The 17,606-nt window shown below is 42.4% G+C and overlaps 1 protein-coding gene and 1 non-coding gene across 2 annotated transcripts; one reads left to right on the top strand and one right to left on the bottom strand.

Annotated features, from left to right (window-relative positions):
* Nucleotides 1-487: 487 nt before the first annotated feature.
* On the top strand, nucleotides 488-10,758 carry LOC125941905 (uncharacterized). The gene is made up of 5 exons (XM_049659782.1): nucleotides 488-568; nucleotides 4,364-4,481; nucleotides 9,318-9,403; nucleotides 9,998-10,177; nucleotides 10,699-10,758. The coding sequence occupies exons 1-5, from the start codon at nucleotides 488-490 to the stop codon at nucleotides 10,756-10,758; spliced, it is 525 nt and encodes a 174-aa protein (XP_049515739.1).
* A 2,195-nt stretch (nucleotides 10,759-12,953) lies between these two features.
* LOC119435297 (small nucleolar RNA SNORD90) lies at nucleotides 12,954-13,085 on the bottom strand. The gene has a single exon (XR_005188808.1). It is a non-coding gene; the product is annotated as a small nucleolar RNA SNORD90 (small nucleolar RNA).
* Between the last annotated feature and the right edge of the window lie 4,521 nt (nucleotides 13,086-17,606).

Raw genomic sequence — 17,606 nt, forward strand, 5'->3', positions numbered from 1 at the left:
CAGGTGCTGAGACAATCGTTACTTTTTTTACTCTTACCTTTGCTAATCAATCTTGAAGAAAAATATTAAGCTGTGCGAACTTGGTTTTAATTTTTTCTTCTGTGCCTTCTTTGCCTGGGTAATTCCTCTCAAGTGATATCACATGGATTCTAGTGCAGCTGTACAAAATTTCTACTAGATTCAAGGCGGCTTTCTTGCTGAAATCTTAGTACACTGTGATATTGTTAATCCTTCAATTTTCCTCAACTATTTTTCTTTCTTCCTAGTCAGGACTAAATGCCTTCTCCTAATTCCATCAAAACTCTTGTCCGATCCCCCATGGTTGGTACTTCAGAGGCAACACAAACTACCAAACCAGCCGCATGCACACTTACCAGCTCGTCTTTCCAGCCCTCCATGCACTGCCGCTCGCTGTGGTCTGGTTCTAATTCAGCATCAGGTTCCGATTCGCTGCCACTGGAGGATGAATCTTCGCACGGACTTAGCAATGGATCGCATGACTGAGAAGGGCAGTGTTCCACACAACGTGGTTCGGTACTTTGATTTGAGCCTGCATGGGCCAAGCAGCGTGCGTCGTCTGCCTCAGTATCGCATCCATCTGAGCTGTCTTCCTCACTCATCGCGACAGGCGCAGAATCCGCGCCAAATGACCGGTTCTTGAATCTGTATTTAGAACGACGGGGAACTTCGACGGATGAGTCCCACAGGTACTTGCCAAACTGTCTTTTCGGCGGCATGGCAGCAGTCGGCGCAGGCAAACAATAAAGCCCCAGAATATACGTTTTCGCTCACGTGCACATCCGATCAGACCACATGTACTGGCGAACGAGAGCATGCATGGGACTTCATATGTTAGAGCGCAAAAACAGAGCCTTGCTTGCGGAACGCTATCTCACGACGACAGCGCCATGAGAAATAATAGTAATAACAATAAGGCAATATGTCTGGACTTTTGTGCTTTTATTAGATGAGAGTACAGACTATTATATGATTTTTGGTTTGCAAGTTTAGAAATGCATATTCACAAGTAGAATGCTGTGGAATGATTATGCCGCACTGCTTCCGTTCTTGAGCCACGAATTGGTGTACTCTATTTTTGTTGACTATCAATCAAATAGCCAACACGCTGGGCTCCTTGCCTTGGCCATAGCTGTGGCCGTAGTCAAGCTTGGGGCAACCTAGCCTCCGAGCCTGCAAAAACACAGCCTTCAAATCGAAATACATGTTTCTGATAAGCAGCCGTCGCTGCAGCGTTGAATTACACCCGACGCATATTATAAAACGTATAATATATTAAATAAATATTATTTTATCACAAATTTTTAAGTATCAGGTTTGCCAACAGAATTTACTTTTGCCTTTACCAAATTTGACGAAATCGGAGATATAGCAAGCAACCCTAACAGCTTGCTTTTGTTTATGAGTGGTTATGTTTATGAGTGGTTTGGTTTATGAGTGGAGGGCGCAACATACGAAATGCACGTGCGTGGTTATTTTTGTGAAGGTATGTCACACATTTTGATAAAATGGGTGGCGGAGGAAAAATGGGATGTGTATCCCGTCCGCGCACTCGCCGACACGAATGTAGGTTATAGGTTTGTGGCCCAGGAGGGCGCAATAAAAAAGTTGCAGGGCAGCATCCAGGACGTCTTTTGGGAGGAAGGCCAACCAGCGGCCACGGCGATCCTACTCAACTGTGGTAAGCATTTATGTTATGTTATATGTTTGCATCTATATATACCGCCATACTTTAAAGCACCCATTAAAGATCGCAAGTGATGCTGGCACTGTCAGAGAGGCCTAAAACGGAGACGTAACTATCACCATATTCAAGTGCTATAACGACACTCCATGTGTCGTCTCTGGTAGCGCAACGAAATGATCTTTACGGCAAACGTTTATAAAGTGTACAGATTATTTGGTCCTGCTCGGTGCTTTATTATGCTCGGCTCATGACGTTTTAGGCTTTGACAAGGGGCATTGCCTCCTCTCACTCCCTGTGTGTGTATTTGTCGAGTCCTTGTTTAAGCACTTGCTTTTGCGCAATATTTCTTGCAGGGAGCCCGCAAGCCCTTGAAAAGAAGAGGTCACGGCTTGTCGCTGGTACGGGCGCAAGCATTTCAACGGCAGAAGGGGTTCGTATAAACCCCACGTGGGCACAGTGTTGAATTACGCTTCATGAGAGAAACTAACCACGTTTTAAACTTGTTGCATGCATTTTGTCGCAGCTAATAACACTACAATGTTTAGAAAAGATAGGATTACGCCGTTCTTAGTATACAATCCCGGGTCCACGTGGTGCTTGCGGCGCACGCGCGTGGGCATTTTGCAGTCACCCCCCTCTTAACAAATCCGACTAATTTCTAAAAGGGCTGAAGGAGATTTTCGCATCTGAGGTTACAATAATAGTTTATGGAAATACTACAAATTCTCACTAGGTCCAGGTTTTACTAATGTATTCAGTGACACTGAAACAAGGAAATGCACCAAAATAACTTTTAATGGTTACATAAAGATAACTTATGTGTCTAAATACTTTGTGCTTGAAACCCTTTACTGCTTGAATTTTTGTTTTCCTGTGAAAAGCGGCGGCCGCATTTCTATGGGGGTGAAACGCAAAAATGCTCGTGGTGGCACGGTAAAGATTCCCAGGTGATCAAAATTAATCCAGACTCCCCACTACGGCATACCTGAAAATCGGATTGTGGTTTTTAGCACGTAACACCTCATAATTTTTTTTAGTTTGTTTGAGCAAACATCAAATTTTAAAGAAATGCATGGTTGCCAAATTCGACACATACATGAAGAAAGGAAGCATAGGGTTAATTAGCTGTGGTTGGAATTGAAATGTAGATAAGGGAAATTAAGGTGGATAAGGCCTTGTCTAGATAAAAAGACCAAACCTAATGCAGAGGTTGTGGGTTTTGTCCCCAGCGCGAACAAGTAATCTTTTCATCCACTTCCTTTTCCTTCATTATTTTCTACATTCCAATTTCAGTCACAACTAATTACGCCTGTGCTTTCCTTGGCTCCATTACCTGTTGGTTTTATATAAATTTGCACATGTCATATATGATACACCATGCATTTAACTTGAAGCTAAACATTTCGATAGAATTACCTGTCTGGTTGGGAAAATTGATTGACTAGCCCGATGTTTCGGAACCAATTTGGCTCCTTCAGGGGGTATTCTTCGGAGGTGGCGGCCGCCTCTGAAGAATACCCCCTGAAGGAGCCGAATTGGTTCCGAAACGTCGGGCTAGTAAATTTCCTTATTTAGTTGGAGTCAATCTCTAAGTCTTAACCATGCATTTAAGGGTATAGTTTATGACTCAGAAAGACATCTGAGTTGTGGAAAACGTGCAAGAAATGGGTCACAACCATTAAAAAATCTTTCCGCAATGTTTCAAAATTTGTGTATTCTCGTAGCTCTATCTGGTGCAAGTTCCGTTAAACTTGGCAGTAGTGGGAATTCGGCTCTAATTTGCGCCGACTGGAATTTGTGGCCCCATATTGTTCCAAAAGGGTACTTTTTACCTAAATTGCGTCATTGCTGCATCACGACGTAGTTTTGTTGGGGCGAAATTTGGGAAGCTAGCGCACAGTAGACATTGCAATACATGGTGGCGCTACATTCATTTGCTGCATTGATGCATTACGTCCCACTAAGATCGCCATTGTATCAGGGGACAAAATTCAATTGAAACCTATTTTTATGCACCAGCTGTGAGGTTGTGAGTGCAGTAGTTTTACACATCAAGGGCTGATATGTAGTAGTGCCCTGTAGACTAAAAGGTAAATCCACCGCTTATTCCTGTTGCTTGCTTGCAACTATATTCATTGCATCATATGACTTAGTTTACAAGAGAAAAGGAGGTTTTAAATTTAGCATCAGGCGTTGTAAATTCATGCATGTTAAGGAGCTAGGAGTCTCTGGTGCATACTTTTTATCAACTATATTTTTGGTAGTAGTGTAAGAGTGCAAAATGTGCATCAAAAAAGATGATAGCTGTGCAAGCACTGCATTGATCACATTGTTGAATAAAGAATTTCATTCTCTGTTAGCAACCAGGGGCTACGCATACGTGATAAGTAATGAGGGGCATGAGTTCTGATTACATCTTTTCCAGTCTTCACCGTGATATGAAATTTAGTTTCCAAGAAAAATTAGTTAAAGGCAAATGGTCCTTCTGTTCTGTACTCTTCCTCTTTTTTCTTAAAAGTACCGAAAACATTCAGTCACTGACAAGCATTCAAAAATCAACCTCCAGAAGTAATCCCCAGTTATGCTACTGGCTGAACATATGCACCAATTTTTCTATCTCTTTGATGCCTGAGAATGCATGCACTCTCATGATTTCAGAATGGGGCTTGCAGCGAATGTGGGATGCAAGTGCACCAGCTGAAAGAGGAAAATGAAACCTTGAAGGCTGAAATCCAAAGCCTGAAGAGGCTTCAGGAGGAGCACAGCTATCTTACTGGTAAGCACCTTACAGCAGAAGCCATATGCCTACTCGTACTTCAGTTTACTTATGACGCTCTTAAGGCACATAAACTACATGCAGGTCAGCACTACATGTTGGTTTTGTTCCCCTTAGGATTTTTAATGCATGAAACATTCAATTTTCTGAGCGCTGCAACCCTTTCTTGCAGCATAAATAATATTGGTGAATGCCAACTGTAACAAAGTCTTGAACCATGTCAAAAGCCTTTTTTCAGATAATTCAGATTAAGACGAGGACAATGAGATCAGCAACACATGCGCTGTGTTGTTGATCTTTCATTGTCCTCGTTTCCCCTTCCAAACGCACCACCAACTAGGTCCACATCAATCCCTCATATTGCAAAATACCTATTTTGGTATTCAAGCTGAAAAGATAAAACGCCGCCATTATTGCTCTGTAGAAGTTTCGCATCACTTAAGACACTGCTCCTCGACGTAACCTCCGAGATTCCAACGCTGCACCCGTGCATTCTAGGCCACACTGCTGCGTAACGCAGACGCCATGGCCGTCATGAAGTGCTGCAATGAGCCCTCTCGCCGTAGTAGGCACTTGTGAGACCCACATGTTCTGATTAGTCTGTGGCTCTCTAGGCATGGCAACGCGAGGCCAGCCTCAGTCGCGACAGCTTGCAACTGCCTGCAGTGCACAAAAAATCTGACATAACCTGCTGGGACCTAAAATTATGGCTAGGCTGTTAAATGCATGTATCATCTGCTTAGGTGATGTTTAAAGGCTGTTAAAAATATTGTACAATTACCAGCTGTGCTGCTGTGCCAAGATTGGTTCAGTGGTATCTATTAATCATATATAGCAAATTTAACAAGAGAGACATTTTATTTCAGCTGACCTTTGAAACATTTTTACTGTATAATTTGATCAACCGTCCATGTTCATTTTAATAATAAAACTTGTTGCTGGAAAAGTTATTTCACATTGCTGAGGAAAAGGTACTGTACGAAGCAGACAAATACGGGAAGAGCAAGACAAAAACCAGCACTAAATTTCATCAGCATTTTTGTCACAGGCGATATCTTAAAGGGATGCTAACATGATATTTTCGACTTAATTTCTTCGTTAAATGAATGTCCTAGACCTCTAAATAGTGGAAACAAATTGTGACATGCCTCAAAGTACTGTTAGTCATCTCGTATTTCTGAGCTAGGTTTTGTTGCTGGGGGATATGGTGTTGTGATGTTATGACACAGTATGTAAGATCAGGACATTGCAACGTTTTGACATTCGCTTTAGCTCATTTGGTCGTTTGCTGTGCTGCTACATTGGCCGTCAGAATGAATAGTAGCATGTCGAGCAAGTCCACGAGTTATATTGAGGGGATCGAACAAGCTGGAGCGAGTGTCAGAATGTCACAATGTCCTGCTCCCACGTGACCATGTATCACAACACAGTATGCTCCTTGGAAATGTAACGGAAACTGACTGTAGAAAAGCTACCATAGTAAATTATTTAGGGCGCTCTGAGGCATTTGACAATTTTTTTTCTGGGGTTTACACAAATGCACCATACAGCAAAAAGAAAATTGATGAAAATATCACGTCGGTAGCCCTTTAAGCATGTATGTAGGTGAAGTAGGTGCTTTGTGTAAGAGGGATGTTCTTTTCTTACTGAGAGGTTCTTGCATGGCTTATTGCAGTGATGCAGCAATGTATTTTATATTTCGCCAGATATTAAATAATCCTAATATCTAATCCGCTCTTGCTGTTTCATAAATTCCTTGCTTCAAAATGTGCACACAGGGGTGGAATTTATGCATAAAGTGCAATGAGAAGGAACACTGTAGTTCTAAGATTTCAATTTATGACTAAAGACAGCACACAATCAGTGTTTACAAAAAACCAGGACATATAAAAATTGTTTTGAATGGCCAACTAGAAGTGGCATAGAGGCATTGCCTTGGCATGTACCACCCGGGCAGTCAGAAAATGAGGCCACCACATAGTAGCAGAAAGCTTAGAACTGCAGATAAATATGGTATACCTGAACAGCATGTTTGCAATATCCAAAATATATAAAGCTGGCAATTAATGACCACACGAAAAAAAACATGGATACAAATCTGGAAACCTGTAATTTTACCGTACAACCATAACCTGTCACACAAACGAAAAATAATGTGCAAACCAGTTAATGAGATAGAAAAGGTGGAAAGCCAAGATGCTTGCAAAATGAAACTCAGGTGGAAGTTTGGAGAATATGCCAGCAACATTTTTATAGGATTTCCCTATCATGCAGCAAGGACAGATTGGGTGTTGTATCAATGAATAGCTATGTGAACATGGGTACATGTGCCAGCAACTTAATGTAAACAATGCAAATGTTCTGCGCTGTCAGAAAGAACAAAAATTGTGAGCACGAAAAGACCACTAGGAAGAGAGATTTAGGAAGCATTCATGATGTGATAACAAAAACTTGCATAAGCACTCCTTTGATTTCGCTCGCGCACATCGAGGACAGATTTTGTAACAGTGCACCTCCGAACGATCAAAAACATCTGCATCGTACGCCAGAGTTGTCCCATTCTTTAATCAACATAGAATTTAATTTTTTTTTTGCTGTTCAAACTCTTCTTTTTTTCATTGTTTTTGTTAGGTAGCTGCTCACATCCCCCACTTTTCACCATATACGTCCACTTCATTTGAATAAAATCAGTCAGTTGTTTGCTCTTTCATTCAATCAGCTGGGTTCTCCCTATTTCATTCATTATGTTTCCATCTAAACATAGTGGAAGAAAACTAAACACTGTGGAGTGCAATTTCAGTGGGTGCACATGGCTTTGAGAATTTGTAATGTGTAGCATATTGTGATGAGAATGTGCATGTGGGTATTGACACATGAACAAGCCATTTGATATGAAGAAATGAAGTGCCAAACACAAACCTTAAGACAGTTTCCTGTTGAGTAGTACATGGTATGTGTCTTTTCATCATCCTGTTACTGTGGGCTGTTTCATAATAAATACACATTGAGTACACTTTAAACTAATTTACTTGTAGCGTACAGTAAAGTAATAGAAATTACAAAGAAATATGCCCTCTTATTTGTCGCTACAAAAAGAGCTGCTCCCTCTGTAGTAGTGAAACTGCAGCTCTTCTGATGTTCTTGTGTGTTTCTCATGTATCTTGAGTAATTGTTCTGAGCCATTTAATCTGCTCTGAACCACAACTACGAAACCATCAAATTTAGAGCGCACATTCATATAAGGCATGGTTAATGTTATGACTATTTTCTGATGTAGTACTTGTCCCTCTTATACCCATGTCACACGGGCAAATTTAGTGTCGCTTCAAGCAAGTGCACTTCAACGCACTGAGTGTCACTTTGGCAGCGCGCTGCTACACGAGAAAGAAAAGTGTCCTGTGGAATTGATGACACTAGCAATGGATGAATCAGTAGGCACAACACATGTTTGTTATTTTAAGCATGGTTTTCAAATTAACAGTGCATAATATTCAAAGGAGCATCGAGAATAAATTTTAGTTCTAATGAAGGAGTTCATTGCAACAGCAATAATATTACCGATCAGGGCAAGAGTGTCGCATCCAAGCCGAGCAGAATGAAATTGCCAGATTCCGTTGCAGATGGCACAAGAACTGATTTGAGCATTTGGAGCGTGTTATTGCAGCGCTTATTGGTTGTATAGGAACCACTCCGAGACTCCGCTGACCTTTCATGCACTCAGACAATACAGAGAATTGCGTCAATTTTGCATAATCAAGAGCGTGTTTGCTAAAGACGCAAGTGACGCGTAGTCAGCTTGGCTGTAAAATGGCGAAGTTAAATGGACACGCTGTCATGCTCCGCTCGATTTATTCGTTAGCTGAGCAAGGGCAGCGTTCGACCTTTACCCACGCTGGATTGTGTCGTTTGAGCGTCTATACGGCATTTGTAGCACGACAAACGTGTCGCCATTATAAATGGCAAGAAACGGTACTATCGCGGCACCTCATGTATGAGCGCCTTAGTCTCCTCACCTGACCATATCATCATTGATGCACTACTTCTATCCTATAAACTCGGAACAAATGACGGCGGCTGCACAGTTAGGGTGGCTAGCACAGGCATAAACAATTGTACGATCATTACATATAAACAGCCGCAGATCGAGAATAGTGCAGTAGCTTATTACTTCTTTTGTTTTAAGTATGGCACATTTTATAAGCTTATAACATTTCCAATCACAAAAAAGGTGGTCTAAAGTTACTACTGAATCTGCTTTCAATATTCGTTCATTTATTTCTGAGCCTCTGCTACCAGACCACGCACTTCAGCGCAGTGAAGTGAGTTTGGCGAACGCACTCACTGGCGAGTGTGCTTTGCGGCAAGTGTCGCTACGCGTTCCCGTGTGGCAGTGTGCGAATGAGACTCGCGGCGAAGTGCACTCGCTCAAATTGCACTTATGTTGTCCCGTGTGACATGGGTCACCATTTAGGCAGTTATCAGTTTCCCTAATGTCGTTTTGCAACATAGGGGAACCTCTACTCCATTTCATAATTAGCAGGCAACCCTGTGGAGGCTACAAGTTGTGCAGTCACCAAGTCCCACTCTGCATATTTCATTGAGCAATTGTTTTGTACTTGCAACACTTCCTGCAAAGTAACTCTCGCAAATTACATGTATAACTTGTGGACACAAAATTGCGCCAAATCGTGCATCAATGACTGACAGATGTGTCGCAATGTTCATTATAAAGTACGAGATATTTCGCTGCATAAGGAATTTGGTACTTTTTCACTGAAATGATCAAAGTACTTGTACACTTTTGTTCAGTGATTGTATTGCTTGCTCATTATGCAGAAGCTGGCAAGATGGTCAAGAGGCTGAAGAGGATCCTCAACAATGTTGAGAAGAAGCAAGACGATCCCGTAATTGCTTGCACAAAGGTACGCTTATTGTGTGCTGCCAGTTGTTTTCCCTTGTTTTTTGGCAATATAGTGTATTCGATGTGATGCCGTGAGCAAAGCAAGGTAAAATAAGTGTTTTCCAAATTGCTGGCCCCTGAATTCACTTTAGATGGTGAAAGGGGTCTGTGTGGACCACTTAAAGACGTGCAGTTGTTCATTTACGATGTGCGACTATGACTAAGATTGATGTCTGGCCGGCGTGGTGGCAGTTGGCAAGCGGTCGCCGGAAGGCTGCTTGTACTATATGCACTTTAGAAATAATTAACAATGACTGTGTGCGATATCATGCTCACTGATGACGGCTTGTATATCTGTGGGCAACCAGCTGGCAATTACCAAATCCGCTTGTGATAAACAATTTATCTTTGTCTCTCGCTGTGTTTTCTTTTACTCGCACAGACGCTTCAATGTCAGTCACTGCAAATAAGTGTCAAAGAAATGCCTCTGCAACGCAAACCATGCGATGATGCTGGGAGACACTTGTTTAGTTTATTTGATGATAAATTGTTCACCTTTATGCTCTGTGTGATCAAAAGTGAGCTTCTAAAGCATCGCTTAATTTTCTTTGTCCAGGTTGACATAGGAGGCGGGACACTAATTGACAAGAGTGTGCTGGAGCAGCTCAGCCGGGCCTGTGGCAGTGGCCGTGGCAAATTTGCCAGGGCACTTTTGCGCCACGTCTTCACTGACGCTGAGCTCCGCGGCAAGTCTCTCTTTGGGGGCGAGGCTGTTCAGAAGGAGGCCCTTGACACTGTACGTGTTGAGGCTGTGATAGGTGTGTACATTATTGTATTACAATCATTTAGTCTTAAATAATTATCTAAGAACATGCATATGAAAGGATGCTGCCAAAGCGTACAAAGCCTATTGTGCTTATACCAACTGTACCGTTATCAACTAGCTACAGTATAGTAAGTGTTCTCAATAATAATGTGAAATGGCAAATAGTTCACATCTTTTATTACTAACATTCTGGCCGTGATGTTATGCACAATTTTTAGATGCCTGATAAAACAAATGATTGGTTGAGCTCGACTTTTGATCAAAGCTGGTCACATAGCACACATACAGTCCTAGGTCTACTTCTGCATTAGCTGGTTCTGATGGCACATTTTAAAACATGCTCGGCTATTTGCTATGCGCTACTTTTTTATACCTTTTTTCGTTATTAAGAAAAGACTGCAACATTTTTCAAGACTTCTTGGCTTCACTTAACTTTCACGTAGTACTTATTGCTAATAGTGTCAATATACGTGACTCATGTTGCATGCAAGGCTCACTCTAGCAGGACCTTAGTGACTGCGCAGATGCAGAGCCCCATCACATTGGTGTGACAGCCACTTTGCACATGGAGCTGATTTAGTTAATTAGCAGCATGTCTGACCAACACTGCTGTGATGTTTAAGCAGCAGGCTGCACCTACTTTAAAAATGTTGCATGCTTTCTCTTAAATCATTTAAAGAGTTTTACAGAAAGTAGTGGGATGCAGATGCAATGTTTTCATGTTATTTTCAAGCCTTGCATTTCCATAGTGACCATCAGATAATTTCAAGGTAATGCTATTTGTAATAATCATTTAACTAAGGAGAACACAAAAGTATTACAGGCTTTTTCAGATGAATAATTCGAACATAAAGCTAGTGTAATCTGCATAGAAGCTTATTTAGTTAAATACTTTCTCTGTAGCATCTGGGACAAAGCTCTTGGCACATTTACTGTAGTCCCGTTTACATGAATGCGACAGTAGCGCATAGAATTACCAAGCACATTTGGGGAAGGCGATGCGACGCCGTTTACATGTAGCGCATTAACTCTCCCCAGAAGGGCGCGCCACGTAAATCTACCATCGTCTCGTGCGTTAATGCGATGCGCCACTGTCGCATTCATGTAAACGTGGCTAATGACTCATTATAGTGTTCTTATAGCTCCTTATACAGAACATGTACTTGGAGCTTCAAGTAGATATTTATTAATTTTCTGGCTTAAGTAAGCAATAATCACTGCTTATTTAATTTGCTGAAGCTGTGCATTGTTCATTTTACTCATCTCTTTCAGGATACACCTGCTCAAAGTTTCCTGGGGCCAGTGTACCTGACATCAAAAATAGCCTTTCCTTGCTTCTTTCGCGAGAAATAAAATAAGTAAGAGCCTACCTTTTCTTACGCTGTCTTGTTTGTTACTGTAGGCTGCACTTCATATTGAGCCTCAGTAAGCATTATCTTATTGCATTAAGTCATTACAATGAGAACTAAATGCAATAACAACTTCATAAAGATACAGTGCGACACAATGAACAGCAAAAAAATGCAATGAAGACCCCATGAAAAACAATACAATGAAAATCCAATGAATACCCCGTAGAAAAACAACACAACATTAATCCAATAGATATACAACGGAATCACGGTGGCCACTTTTCCATGACTGTACAACAAATCCTCCATGAAACACCAATGGAACTTCTACAATTTTTCTGTTGTTGGTGCCATGAAATATCAATGGAAATTCGATGGTTTTCCAACAACATTTTTTGTAAGAGATAATCACAGCATAAGAAGCCAACAAAGATGCCGAGCACAACACATGGGAAATTACTTGTACTTACTAATTGAATTAAAGAAATGGTAGAATAATGGAAATGAAAGTGGATGAAAAAACAACTTACTGCCGGTGGGGAACAATCCCACGTCTTCGCATTACGCGTGCGATGCTCTTACCATTGAGCTAACGCGCGCCGTTTTCCCGTCTACTTTCTGTGGTATTTATGTTTTACTACTACAACTAACCCTGGGAGTGTTAGCTAGCGTCACCGCCTATAAACCTTGGCGGCGGATGTGGAACATGCTATCGGCCGCAGACGTCATGAGTACTTGATCTTAAGTACGTAAGTAGAAGTAATTTCGCCTGTGTTGTCCTTGGTATCTTCGTTTGTGGGCTTCTTATCGTGTGATCATTAAAAATCGAGCGCATCAGTAACTTTGATGTATGTACGGTTCACAGAACACTATCAATAACTGCATATTATAGCTATGTATATGTAAGGAAATCCTGCACACAAAGTTCTTTTGGACAATAAGCATGTTATATTCTTGTCTGCCGCCCGCGCTTTATTGAGCACTGGCATCTTACTTGCTACGTGGATATGAGTCCCCACATGGTGAATGCTATTGGTGTGCTTCTCTATACCGAGTGTGGTGTCCTAAACCAATTTTATAGCCTTTTATTGCTACGGTATGCAATATATAGGGCGTTTTTCTCTCTTTTTTTAATTAGAAAGCCGAAAATATTAAAAAATTGCCTTTGGCAGACAGGACGATTATAATGCTTGATCTAAATTACTGGATCAAGCGGCCATTAGTTTTACGACAAATCAAATGTCTAATTCAATAATTAATGCATAATGCTAATTAACTTCTTTTTATTCAAATACTTTGCGGTGCATATTTCAAGCTATGAATTATAGCTGGTGAGTCCGCAAGACGTATCCACTTGGCACCAATTCTCTGGAATGCACCAGTTTCGAGACATTAATTTTCAAAGTGTCCGACGAAATGCATTGGCGTACCAGTTACTTCTTTCAAAAAAGCGCTGTTTTATGCATTGAAACACAAAAATAACTGGAACGCCAATGCATTTCATCGGACACTTTGAAAATTAATATCTCGAAACTGGTGCAGTCCAGAGAATTTGTTCCAAGTGAATACGCCTTGCTGACTCACCGGCTATAATTCGTAGATTGAAATATGCGCCGCAAAATAATAATTAAACGTTTACTACCGTAATTATCTTAGTTATTTATTGAGGCATTTCCACTTCTCGTAGAACTAATGGCCGCCTCATCGAGTACTTTAAATCAAGGGTGAGAACTCTGCTTTCTGACACAGGTAATTTCTAAAAATTCTGGACCTTCTAAAAAAAGCACCGGTATTTCATTTCCGCCTTCTGAGCTCTATTATTACTAACGAACAGATGACGCCTCTGGCTAAATGCCATGTTAACGACGACCCAGCCTATCCCAGTTCACGATAAGCGGTATAAAAAAGCACTCACGTTGTCGTGAAAAGCTTTACTCAAGTGGATAAATCCCTTGTATCGAGAATGACTTAGGTAGAGATAAAAAAAGGCCACGCTATTGCACGTCAAACCAAGGCACACCTAGCCTTACAAGGAAGAGGCACTCAAACCAAACGAGCCGGTGGTACTATGCTTGCCCTGCAAAAAATAAAACGATAGAGAGAACAAAGCCTTCATTCCCCTTTTACAAAAACTAGAACTAAATAGAAGGCACGTCTTTGAATAAATCATGTGCCTTGTTTGAATCATATAGGTTAGTGGTGTGGCAGATTACGCCCATAAAGTTTTTTTTCTTTTTTTTGGACAGCTACCGTTATAAAAGTCAGCCGTGTAGGCGAGTACGAAAATGACACTTATCGCATTGACGTAGGAAGCTTTCTACAAGTGGGATAAATATTTGCGAGCAAGGTTTGAGAGGAGAGAGCCGAAAGGTCGCGCCACTTTGAGCAAAGGATGGAGGAGCAAACATATGGGTGGGATTTGTGGCACAAAGCTTAGCAACGAAAATGCATGTTATGCCAACCATATGGCCCCGTTCTTGTGCGCGAAGGTAAGGAAGCCAGGGGCCGAATTTAAAAAGCTTATCGCTCCAAGGAGCAATTGGTTGACCTTTTCGCTTATTATACCTCCAGCATCATGATTGGCTAAAATTCAATCTTACAAACAATTATTGTCCAAGTGATTTTTGGGAATATTGGCGCAGTTCTTCCTGGCTTCTGTAATATCCTCCTAAGACCCCTTGTACAATAAATTGCACATTCCCTTCAACTTTTTTTGTTTTTTTTTAAATTCACTCGGTTGTGACTCCGCAAAATATTCATTCTGGATATTAAAAAATAAATTATGGGCTTTTACGTGCCGAAACAACGATCTGATCATGAGGCACGCCGTAGTGGGGGACTCCGGAAATTTGGACCACTTGGGATTCTTTAACGTGCACCTAAATCTAAGTACACGGGTGTTTTCCCATTTCGCCCCCATCGAAATGCGGCCGCCGTGGCCGGGATTCGATCCCGGGACCAAGTGCTCAGCAATTCTGGATATGAAGTATGGTGCATGTGTAACTGTGAAGAAGTGTTTCATTCATATTCTTTTCATGCGCTTTCGAGAAATTTGGCACTCAATTGATCTTGACCTCTGTTTCGTACCAGATGGCCGAAATTAACCTTGAGGTGTGTTTAGAGATCCCCGAGATTGCGTGAAAATACCGGATGCGGCAGCTACACCGCAATGTGCTACACGTACTTCCAACTTCATCTCGGCGTTTAAGCAATCAAATGCAGTTTTTGGAGATAGTTATATTTATGTAGTTATTTAGGAGGTAATGGCGATAGTTGTTTTTTTCACGTACATGGAGACGCAGCTTTAGGCATCTAACAGTGGCATTAAAATTTTTTAATTTGGTTTTCAAGTTCATAACATAATAGTAAACAATAAAAACCACCTTGAAGAGCGATTATATCCCATGGTTGTGTTTGTGTCTCAGGAGGATATGGAGCATATCCGTGCAGAATCCGCTCGGTTTATTTATCCGCGCTATGTACAGACACGGCCGCTGGATAAAAGAAAAGGTGCGGCCAGCCGCGTGCATCGAAAACGGCGAGATCTGCCGTGGGGGCAAGAGTCAAGGACTGTTGTATGGGAACAGCGTAGAAAAACCGTGAGAGACGCGCTAGGAACGCCGTCGGCCATGCAATCTGATTCCCCCCATCCAGCCCCCCCCCTTCCCCCCTCCCCCCAGAGTAGCGCCGTTCGGGCCAGCCAAGTGGCCGCGAATCAACTACGGCTGAGACGCTCGCTCCCATTGTGGCCCGACCGACGCGGCAGGCCGCGCCTGTTCTTTTTTTTTTGTATCCACCGGCCGTGGTACAGGGTTCTGCGTTTTAAGTTTCTTTCGTTGTTTCTGCAGTATCTTGTAGTGCTTAAACTATGGAACGTGTGCGTGGCAATTTTTCAGTGAATACTTGTATGCGAACTTATTCATATGAAGCCGCCAAGGAGCGATAGATTCGTATCATTTTTTTTTTTTTTGCGGTAGCAATCATATGGGCTCTCCAGATCCCGTGAGGTACCGTTTAACTACGATAAGATCGCCCTGTGTGTGCCGTTTGCAGTGGGTGTGAGGAAACGTGTGCAAGGGTGAGCCGGGAAGGAAGGAATCTTGCTCGAAGGTAATGCGTCATGAGTCAAGGGTGAGCCGCGATGGCTCACGTATGCTCTCTTTGCACGTGCCTAGTGCTGGAGGCCGCGTAATCTCGAGTGTCGGATGCAGCCCCCGAAACGTTCGCTGCCCGTAGCCACGAATCTTGATCATGTGGCAGCGAGTGTTCGTGGTCATTGACTCTGTTCATGGTTTCCTGTGTGCGGGTAACACTGTGCTTGTTTATTGAATCAGTCATCGAATGTTCACTGCAAGTTATACGGCTTATAAAACTATGAATCTTCCTCCATGTCTAATATTTTGCTATCGCAAAGGGTAAAGACGTTTGTAACAATTCGGTTTTGTTTACGAGAGAAGACGACCCACCGTGGTGAGCACAAGGTCACGGGTTCGATGGCCGGCCGACTTCTTGGGTTAATGGGGCTCGAGTGAATAAAACGGGCACCACGGTTGTTTATAGAGAGTTAGCAACGGTTCATTAAATTCGAGTGCCGTTAGTGAAATTAGCAGACTCGACGAGAATGACTCAGATATCCGCAAAATTGGCTCCGAAAGCGGACGCAGACAGAACTGGACAGTTATAAGCCGAGTAAGCGGCAGTCAAGTTACTTTCAGTGTGGACACAGTTTCGCAGAGAAGCTTAGTTCTACTTTCACCATACCCTAAGCTTCGAGCGAAAGAAGCATTGCAACATACCTCTGTTCAGTGTTACGAGCATGCAAGGGGGCTGTAATTTCAAGCTACTGAAAAATGTCGCACAAAGCGTCCGTTGGAGCGGCCGAGATAAGCGTGAAAGTTTTTTTGTTCGCGAAGAATGGCCACCAAACTTGCCTTGGACTCCATAACAGTGAAATGCTCGGGTTGGTTGAACGCCTCGCTAGAGTATAAACTTTTGCAAGATTTCAGGCACGTCTTCTGAGAGTTAGGATGCTTGACGATACCGCGCAACATGCTCCTGGGACCACGTCCAGTTGTTCAGCCAGCTCTGTTGGCAACACAGGAAGCCCCGGAGAAGGAAGTCCAGAGAATAACACCTATGGGAATTATCGTCTCAAAGAAAATGAGCCCGCTTCTGGTTTTGGTAAGGGAAAAAAAGCACCGAAAAATACTATACTCCCTAATGCGAAATTTTAGTGCAGTTGTAAACGTGTTTTCATTTCGCGGATTTCTATGCAGTTGTATACGTGTCTTCATTTCGGGGATTCAGAAGAGGCTGTTCCTAGATCGACAGTGTTGTTGACTTGGTCTCCACTGTTGAACAGGAAAGAAGTCGCCACCGGTTAATTCGAGCTGTTTTCCTGGATATTAAGGGTGCATATGACAGTGTTCTCCATTATGCAATCCTTGATGCGCTGGAAGATTTAGACGTCGGTGGCCGCCTATATGCATGCTTAGTTAGCTATCTCAGTGGTCGCACTGTGTATACGAGTATGTCGACAAGTGATGGCGACACCGGCCAGTATAATATCCACCAAGGTGTTCCACAAGGGGAAGTTCTCAGTCCAACTCTCTTCAATGTTACATTGATTGGCCTTGCATCTGAACTTCTTAACACGGTAAAGATTAGCGCATATACGGACTATACATGTATATGCATGTCGGCATCGGGAGCCAGCCATCCCCAAATGCGTGCTATACTTCAACGTGCAGTGACAATTACAGCTAAATATTTGAGGTGCCAAGGCCTTCAGCTCTCAACAGCAAAATGTTCCGTGCTTCTATTCACGCGGAAACGAATGGCCAGGTATCCCACAATTGTTAATGAAAAAGCGATACTTGCAGTAACACACCATTGATTCCTTGGCGTAATCATTGACCAGAGACTGTCTTGGTCAAGGGACGTCGCCGCACAGAAGTCAAAGCTGAGGGGTTTCGTGCACGTCCTTCGCGTCGTTGCAGGAACAAGATGGAACTTCGCGCCGTTGACTCCAAGGGGCCCCTTGGAGT

This window comes from Dermacentor silvarum, unplaced genomic scaffold, assembly GCF_013339745.2.
Source record: "Dermacentor silvarum isolate Dsil-2018 unplaced genomic scaffold, BIME_Dsil_1.4 Seq60, whole genome shotgun sequence".
Lineage (NCBI taxonomy): Eukaryota > Metazoa > Arthropoda > Arachnida > Ixodida > Ixodidae > Dermacentor > Dermacentor silvarum.